Source organism: Labeo rohita, chromosome 19, assembly GCF_022985175.1.
Source record: "Labeo rohita strain BAU-BD-2019 chromosome 19, IGBB_LRoh.1.0, whole genome shotgun sequence".
Taxonomy (NCBI): domain Eukaryota; kingdom Metazoa; phylum Chordata; class Actinopteri; order Cypriniformes; family Cyprinidae; genus Labeo; species Labeo rohita.
Window position 1 is genome coordinate 30,594,563 of NC_066887.1, and position 9,250 is coordinate 30,603,812.

At 33.3% G+C, this 9,250-nt stretch overlaps 1 protein-coding gene across 1 annotated transcript in view; it reads right to left on the reverse strand.

The window, feature by feature from the left end:
• Positions 1–9,048, reverse strand: part of atp1a3a (ATPase Na+/K+ transporting subunit alpha 3a) — a 43,120-nt gene extending 34,072 nt beyond the window's left edge. The window contains exon 1 of the mRNA XM_051137377.1: positions 8,680–9,048. Within this exon, the coding sequence (XP_050993334.1) occupies positions 8,680–8,685 (6 nt within the window). The 5' untranslated portion in view covers positions 8,686–9,048. The remainder of the gene's footprint in view (positions 1–8,679) is intronic.
• Between the last annotated feature and the right edge of the window lie 202 nt (positions 9,049–9,250).

Here is a 9,250-nt window from a genome sequence, read left to right on the forward strand (position 1 = left end):
TATATATATATATATATATATAAAGAAATATTATTAAAGGAATAAATTGTATGATTATAGATTTCAATACATTCAGGCCATGTCTGACAGAACGTCTAAATGAACTTCATGCAAAGTAGTTAATATTTAACTTTTACCATTGCTAGAATATGAACATTGAATAGGTTTAAATATTTTATATTTACACCTTATTTGTCATTTATGTTCATTATATGGTTCAACTGTACATAAAACTTGCTATAAAAATGTAAAGGAATGTAAATATTGAGTGATGTTAAAACAGACCAAATTTACTGGCAAGTATCTAATCAAAAATTAATTATTTATGTTTATTATAAGGCTTAACTTCAATCAAACAAAAATGATTAACCAAAAAAAAGGCCAAAAACATTTAAATACATAAATAAAAACCAATAAATGCATTAAATGATCCCCCAAAATATTAATTTAGCCAGTGGTTGCTTTTATATTAGCAACTATTATTTGTTATTTAAAACAAATTTGTTTATCACAACTCAATATCTTTTTTCAATATTTTACTTTTATTTAACTTTATCTTTTTCAGGACTATATTATTATTATTAAAATAAAACATGGGGAAAACAAATCAAACAATCCCTAAAAAGGACTTTTAAAATACTGAAAATATACTATACTATTTTCGTAGCAGCTTGTTCCAGTGGTATTATTAAAGCTATATTATAAAATAAAATATAAAAAAAAGTAAACTTATTTTATCTAGTTTTTTATTTCGTTTTTTTTAAATCTTATTTTATTTATCTAGTTTTTTAGTTACTATGTACTAAAATAATAAATAAAAATATAATAAAATATAAAAATAATAAAATATAAATAGACATTTTAAAACAACAAAAATTAATTAATAAAAGTGAAGTAATAAAAATAAAATTACTAAAACTTCAAAATTAACATGAAAGCAGAAAAGATAAAAAAAAATCTAATTCAAAATATTTTTAATAAACTATAATAATGATACTTAACACTGCTATGTTCAACATATTGTTTAACAGATAGTATTTCTTAAAAAAATCAGTTAACTGAAATAAAAATGTAAACATTTTATTTTAGCTAGTTTTTAGCTACATTTCTCATTTTCAATGTGTTTAACTTGACATACTAAAATAACTTAACCTAGTAACTTAAAAATTAATAACAACTGATGAAAAAAAAAAGTAATTCAAAATATATTTAAAAATATCTGATATTTAATAATGATACTTAAATAAAATCATATTGTTTAACAGACAGTACTTTTTTTGAAAAAAAAAAAAAATAAAACAGGAAATGCTACGAAATAAACCAAAATATAAACAAAACACTACAAAACACAAAAAAACCAAGATTGTAGCATCCTTGTGGCCTTGTGTTGAAACAGTCTGACCATCTGTCAGGGGTTTTTCCTCTTTCTATCCTCTGGGTGAGACGGCAACACAGGATTAAGACTGTTTACTACAGTCTGGATTAACCTACTGAACAACTGTAATCCTGCTCCTGCTTTTCTCTAATTCATATATTCAATCACTCAAATGTTTTGAGATAACACTATATACTGTCTATTTTAATATTTATTGTCTTAACTCATCCACTTGCTTTATTTATAGTTTGCTGCAGTCTATTCAGTTTGAGAGTCTAGTCATATACTGGTACACTGTGTTCCCGCTGTATCATCATTCATGAAACATCATCCATTTGACTGTCTGCGGTTTTCTCTTCATCGCTCGTGCACACGTGCATCACAGCTACAGACTCAGTTGTGACCCTGAGATCAGAAGTGGCACACGTGCACATTCATGTCAAAGCCCATCGGTCGCTGTGACATAGGATGTGGAGAACTGGAGCTGCTCCACTTTAGTAAATCCAGTGGGGTTTGTTTCAGACCTGATTAAGATTATGTTCTCTTAGAGAGACCCACGACTGAAATGTAAGGGGTTTTTGGATGAGAGCTTGAGTCTGAGACCATCATGTTAATATTGCAGAAATAGTTCTCTCAGAAATTAAAAATCTGCTATCATTTATTCACCCTCATGTCAGTTTGAATGTGCATGTTTTCTTTATTCTGTAAACTACACTATGGTTATTTATGGAAACCCATTTCTGCCACTGAAAAATACAAAAAAAAGGTAAACGCAACTTTTTTATCTCAGAATTTTGACATTTTCTCACAATTTCGAGTTTACATCTCACAGTTTCTGTCCTTTTTTCTCAGAATTGCAAGATATAAACACGCAACTACAAGTTATAAAGTTAGAATTGCAAGATAAAAATTCACAATTCTGACTTTTTCCCTCAGAACTGTGTTTATATCTTGCAATTCTGACTTTATAATGTAATTGCGAGTTATTAAGTCAGAACTGTGTGATATAAACTCACAACTGCAACTTATAAAGTCAGAACTATAAGATATTAACTTGCAATTGTGACTTTTTTCACAGAATTGTGAGTTTATATCTCGCGAGTCTGACTTAATAACATGCAATTGCAAGTAATAAATTGAAATCAAACACATTTACATTTGTTTTTTTCCTCAAACAAAGCTGGAGACTTACATGAATCATATGGACCACTTTTTTATGCATTTTGACCCTTTTTTGCAGTCTCACAGCCTTTGATCTAAATAAATTTTGTTGCATGTGAAAGAGAAATGTGAACATTCTGTCTAAACTCTCCTTTTGTGTTTCACAAAAGAAAACCTGACATGAGGGTTTGTAAACGATTCATTTCACGAATTAATCTCTGGGAGAACTAATAACAAGAGCTAGCAGACATCAAAAAATAAATCACAAAATGGGTTCCAGATGAAACATGGCCGACATCGAGAGCACCTCTCATCTCTCTCTATCTCTGTCCAAGGCTTCATCTAATGACCTTGAGGACATGGAAACACGCAGTGTACTGTACATGCACTAATGGATTACAGTCTCCATAAACCTTCAAGAAGCCTTGCTTATGCATAACTACACATAAGACACCAATAAAACAAAACCAGGCTAATTAAATGTTATGTTAGAGCTATCCATTATGGCAGTACAACAAATTAAATCATGCAGTGAGAGAATGATAAGTGTTTAATTTAAGTGCAGTGAATCATGTCCAGAAATTAAGCATATTGTGCATGCATTCAATGCAACCCAAGGTGAAATTAGTATGTTAGTGTGCAACGGATTACTAAAGCATGGGTGTGAATTATAACGTCTCTGTATATGAAATATCACTTTAGTAAGAAAGTGACAGATAACATATGTGATCCTGGATCACAAAACTAGTCTTAAGTAGCACGGGTACATTTTTAGCAATAGCCAACAATACATTATAAGGGTTAAAATTATCAATATTTGTTTTATGCCAAAAATCATTAGGATATTAATTAAAGATCATGTTCCATGAAGATATTTTGTAAATTTCCTACCATAAATATATCAAAACTTAATTTTTATGCATTGCTAAGAACTTCATTTAGACTAATTTTAAGGCATTTTTCTCAATATTTTCATTTTTTTGCACTCAGATTCCAGATATTCAGATAGTTGTATCTCGGCCATATATTGTCCTATTAAACCATACAGCTTTCAGGTGATGTATAAATCTCAATTTAAAAAAAAACCCAAAAACGGCACATCACAAATGTGATTTACACTGTAAACGATCATATTTGTAATTAAAACAAAGATTATTATTGTATGTTTTACATAAGAAAACATTTAAGCTTTTCTACTTTTCTACTAATTTCATGTTTAATTCAGTGCGTTACTTGCGTTTCTTTTTGTGAAGTTTGGTTAACAGTTTGTGAAATGTATTAGCAAGTTTTCAGTGAAAACTGTTTTGACATCAAATTTGTTCAGCATACAAGACAACTTTGCATAGGTGTTCATATTTTATGCAAATGTTAAATTAAAATACTGGGTTAAATTTCATATAACCTATTCTAATCATAACTACAAAATCAAAAGAAGGTTTTCCTTAAAAAAAAGTCAAGTCGTTTTTTGTGTGAGAATAGCTCTCGCCTCAAATTCTTGCCAAATGCCATTTATATATATATATATATATATATAAATAAATGAATAAATATAAATAAATAAGCACAAATATGCTCATTTGAATAAGAACCATTGCATATAGTATACAGTACAGTCATACAGTAAAAATTACTGTATTCCTGTAATGGAAATTAACAAACATCTTAATTGAGAATAATAATAAATGTGGTTAATTGCTTGAAAACAATCCAAATGCAATAAATATTTTAAAAATAAGCTTAGTTTTTTAATTGTAATTTAAATATATATTTTTTTTCATTTAATTTTAAGGTCAAATGTAAAATGTTTTCAATAAAATATTTAATATAATCCATTCTCTAGCGCATTTAAAAATGTGTGAAATTCTACATATAATTCTTGATATAAACATAATGTGTGTTATTTGTTGTTTCCATACATGTTTTACAACTTCCTTGTGGCTAAAAATGCAAAAAAATTTTTGGCTACTAAAATTCCTACGTAATTAGAATTTAAATGCATAATAATTATTAAGTAGACTCATTTTAGCACACACCTGACTGTTTGTTGATGCAGTCGTGGTCACTGTGGTTTTGCAGGAAAACACAACCTTGGTGCGTAACAAGCTGATTAAAAACCTGCTATTGACATTTGAGGGCCAATCAAATAAACTTGCTGGCTGACCTTGAAGGTCCCACAGGATATGACATCATGTCGGCATCTGCCGAATTGACTGATAGCGTGTCTGCTAGCTTTGATTCATATGACCCTGGGCTTCGACACAAAATAAGGCTTGATTGTGTGCTTTAGTGGAAAGTACACACACACACGTACATATCCAAAATCACTCAGCGAGAATGAGCTATTGAACGGCGTCCATTACACAACCATCTATTATAAGACTGTTCACCACCAGTCCGTTTTTCATTCACGGATACACAATTATCACTCATGCAACATGTAAAGTTATGTAAACAGATGTTTAAACCCCATTTTTACTTAAAGTGATTTATTAACAAACAAAATGGTGGCAGCCACCTAGTAAGATACTAGTGTGATATGACATTTTTGCTATTCTAAACATCCTAATCACCGGCAGTGCCCTTGAAGCCTTCAGACAGGCTTGCGTCTTTGGATGCATGTCCCAAGGGCATCGCAGAGTCACCCTCCAAGAAACGTTTACGTCACACTAATTGCCGACAACCCCGAGCACCTGAGCCTCCTACAACTGCTGTTCACTGCTGTTCTCAAGGTAACACCAGGTAAACGCCTACTGTTACCCCATCGTTCACCTCTGCTGCCCTGCCCACCTTATTCCCTTACTGTATCACCCCATCCCTGATATCACTTGTCTACAATGGAATATTATCAGCTTATATTCTATAAAGTCTATTTTTTTTAACTAGCATGTGAAACAGAACACATTATGCAACTATAAAAATGTAAAGTATTACACTGCATGATTTATTTAGGCAGTAATCACAAATGTAATTTTTGAAATAAATGTCATTTATATTTTAAATGTAAAAATGCATTATACACTGAAAGAATTTGAGTGTAGAAACAATTTTCACTCAAGAACTGCAAGTAAATTTCACAATTTATTACAAAGAAACTACAAGTAACACTGAATTCAACATAATTTTTGAATTTTGAAGTAGGGTAAAAAAAATATTTTTCAAAGTTAATATAAATCGATAAAATCCTGCCTCTTGTGTTTGTGCGTGTTAGTGAAACAGTTTGAATTAACAATACAAAGGCATGTAACCACTTTGGTAGTCAATATTAGACTTAAAATTGCATGAAAACATGATCTGTGGGAGTTTTTAGTGAGTAATCAGCTTGGTGAAATTTAACATTTCTGTGTCTGTGAACAATATTTACATAGCTCTGGTGCTCTGAAAATGTCAAAAAATAGTTAAAAGTTAACTATTAAAAAAATAGCTGAACATTAGTCCACAACTGCCTTGAGTGATTATTTTGGAATAAATGTGAAATGCTTAAAAACACCAACTTGATGAGATTCATACTTGGCTTTAATAAATAGAATATTGATTACATTGTTAATGTAAAAATATAAAATAGATTTTTTCTTATTCTTCATGTAAGTAATGTTTATTTTACCAAAAAATGTGACTGGTGTGTGTGCATATATATATATATATATATATATATATGTGTATGTATATAAACTACAGTATGCATATAAATCAGTAATAGTAAATCAATATTCATTCTGTTTTCTTAAGTTTTTTTGTTCATAATGATAAGAAATATAAACACCTGCCATGTGTATTAACAAGTGTACATTATTAGAATAGGTGTACAGGTATTACATGAATGTGGAAATTAATACTGTACACATTATACTATATACACTACATACTGTACATTAAAAAAATATTTTTGGGGTTAAAATAGGAAAGATTATTGGAGTATGTTTTACAAAAAATATATATTTTATATTCATTCTTTAAAATTTAATGTTTAATTTAATGTGTTTGGCTTACTTGTTTCTTCAAAATTAAATAAATAAATAAATAACCATACACGAAATTTGTGCTTTGCATTCCACCCATCCAAATGCTCACATACTGTACAGCAGTGAGTAGTGAACACACACCTGGAGCTCATGGGCACCGCAGTCGTGGTTACTGAGGATGGAAAAGAGCGCTGTTCACTTACTCCCCCCACCTACATTTCCTTTCGATTCTGAGAATCAAACCCACAATCTTTGGTCTTTCTGTCTAACCACAACCGCCCCAGTTGACTGCATCAGTGAAATTTACTGAGTGAAAACAGTTTCAGAGTAAATTATGTGCCAAAACTCTACATTTAATTATTTATTTTTTAGAAAAAGAAACCTATGCAGTATGCTATTCTGAACATAGTCAACCTCCAGCAGACATTCACCTCATACAAACTGGCAACAACCCCATGCACCTGAGCCTCCTACAAATGACTCACTCACTGCCTCTCTCAAGGTGACACCAGGTAACACCCTGTTGTAACCCCATCATTCACTTTCCATGCTCATTTTATTCTCCTCCTGCATCAGTCCATCCCTTACCAGCCTCTGGATCCCCAAACCTAGCACATCTAGCCAATCACGCAGCCTCTACCTATTGATTGATTGGCTCACGACCAATCAATCATCGGCGACTGCGAATATGACCCCGCCCTCATGGCGCTATACAAACCAATCGCGGTAGTTGTTCGGGAATTTCCACTCTCATTGATCAGCCTCCACTTTGACGCAGTCACCGACCGTCGAGCCCGGTTACCCCTCCGGGCATCACGACCGATATCAGCATGTCAAAACGACACAGAAACCGACATACAGCACATCGCGTGCGATGGAAAAGGTATCGTTTGAAAGCGAACATGGTCTTTGCGTCAGAACATCATTTAATTTCAAATCGAATGATTTTTTTGTTTTAATATGAATTTTAAATTATTGGTTATTGCAAGGTCGCAAAATAACAAGCTCAAATGCGCTTGGTGTGACAAATGAGTTTGATATATTCGCGCTTCTGTCGTGAATCAGCAGACATCCATTTTGACGCAGTTGTCCCCGCTTCTACTGACCAATTGGACCCGCTTTGGGATTTAATTCTTGTCATAAATGTTGGATAGTCGGCTGTGAAACTACTGAAACGGGTCGGTCCAGATGCAGTCATCCCAAATCTATACGCTCCCCCCCACCCCCATCTGTGGTTAACGCCTTTCATTTAGGAGACTGACAGAATTTCTCCTCAGACTTTCCAGACTTGCAAACGCCAGAAAATAACTGTAGAAAAAAATCACCGGGTTAGTTTTTAAAGATTTTGCTTCCCTAGCTAGTATTGTCGTCATTCATCGAAAGGAAATATTCGATTTATAAATCGCAATAGCTTACAACGTCATATGAATTCACAAATCAGCACTAACTAAATTAAACTGGTCACTTTATGGCAATCCAAGTTATCTGGTGTCATTTTAAAGACAAGGCGTAATGCAGAAACGTTCACCGCAAATGGTCATAACTGCGGTCGTCAACGTTATTTTCCTGACGCGCTGTCATAACACGTTTGAGGCGCAAACAGAAATGATATAATCATAAGGTGCTTCTGTATATGTGTTATTATGATATCTTACAAGTATGCTTTTTAAACATATTAGTTAACAATATCTTGATATTCGACAGCATTTTTGCGTTTACCTCAGTGCGCCTTTTTGCATCGAATGATTCAAGTTGCGCTTATATCTTCCGTTTCTACGCCAAACGCCGTAGATATTTTGATGTTAATATAGGCATTTATAGCCACCAGTATTCCCTATTTGTTCCCTTTAACTGCATCATGACGCATCGAACTGGGTGCAAAAATGAAGCATCCGATTTGACGCAATTGCCAAACGATCGAGCAGCGTTATTTCACAATGTCAATGATGTTAAACCTGCAGTCTGGGGTTAAAACGCTCACAGAATAACTGATACATATTTGCTTATCATTTACAATGTTTGTAGTAGTAAGCAATGCGTTAAATAAGAAATAAGCGCATCTGTAAGATGGAACGATTTGAGAAAATACATACGGACACCTTGGCATACAAATCTCACAAACCTTAATTTTTCTGAAGATGCGTGGCATACAAAATGTGCAAGCATTTGGAAATAGATTCTTACCCCCATTTTGGAGCCGTCAGTCGCTGTCTCTTCAGTCTATCAAACTGCGTTTGGTCTCAGTCAGGCGGGAGAGAAGAATAAATGAAGCTCTTGAACGGATAACGACGGGCAGCGTTTAAACGACCCTCTGTCTATAAATTAAATCTATAAATTCTTGAAGATACCATGCGTAGTAATGTATTACAGGGGGTCTGCATGAAGAAAAAACTTAAAGAATGGCCCAAGCTGCATTGGTTTTTAAAAGCACATGTGGCTGCCTTTGATATAATGATAGAAGAGCATATGCAGCGCAGAGGATTATGAAGCGTCTCTGGCTGAGAATGATGCCGGTGGGATGAAGAGCCGACGCGCTCAGTCTGCCTCTTTGTGTCCCTCCGCTGCTAGTGCTTTGAGCCGCGGCACACACTTCTTAACCCTCCGCGAGCGACTGTAGCTCCATAACGCCTGTAATGTACAGACATGACAATGAGATAATGTTCCAGAAGAAACTGGTTATACTAAGAGAATGTTACAAGTGTTTGTAGATCGGGTGAAAAAATATCAGCAGACACTTGTTCGACTGCTTACCTGA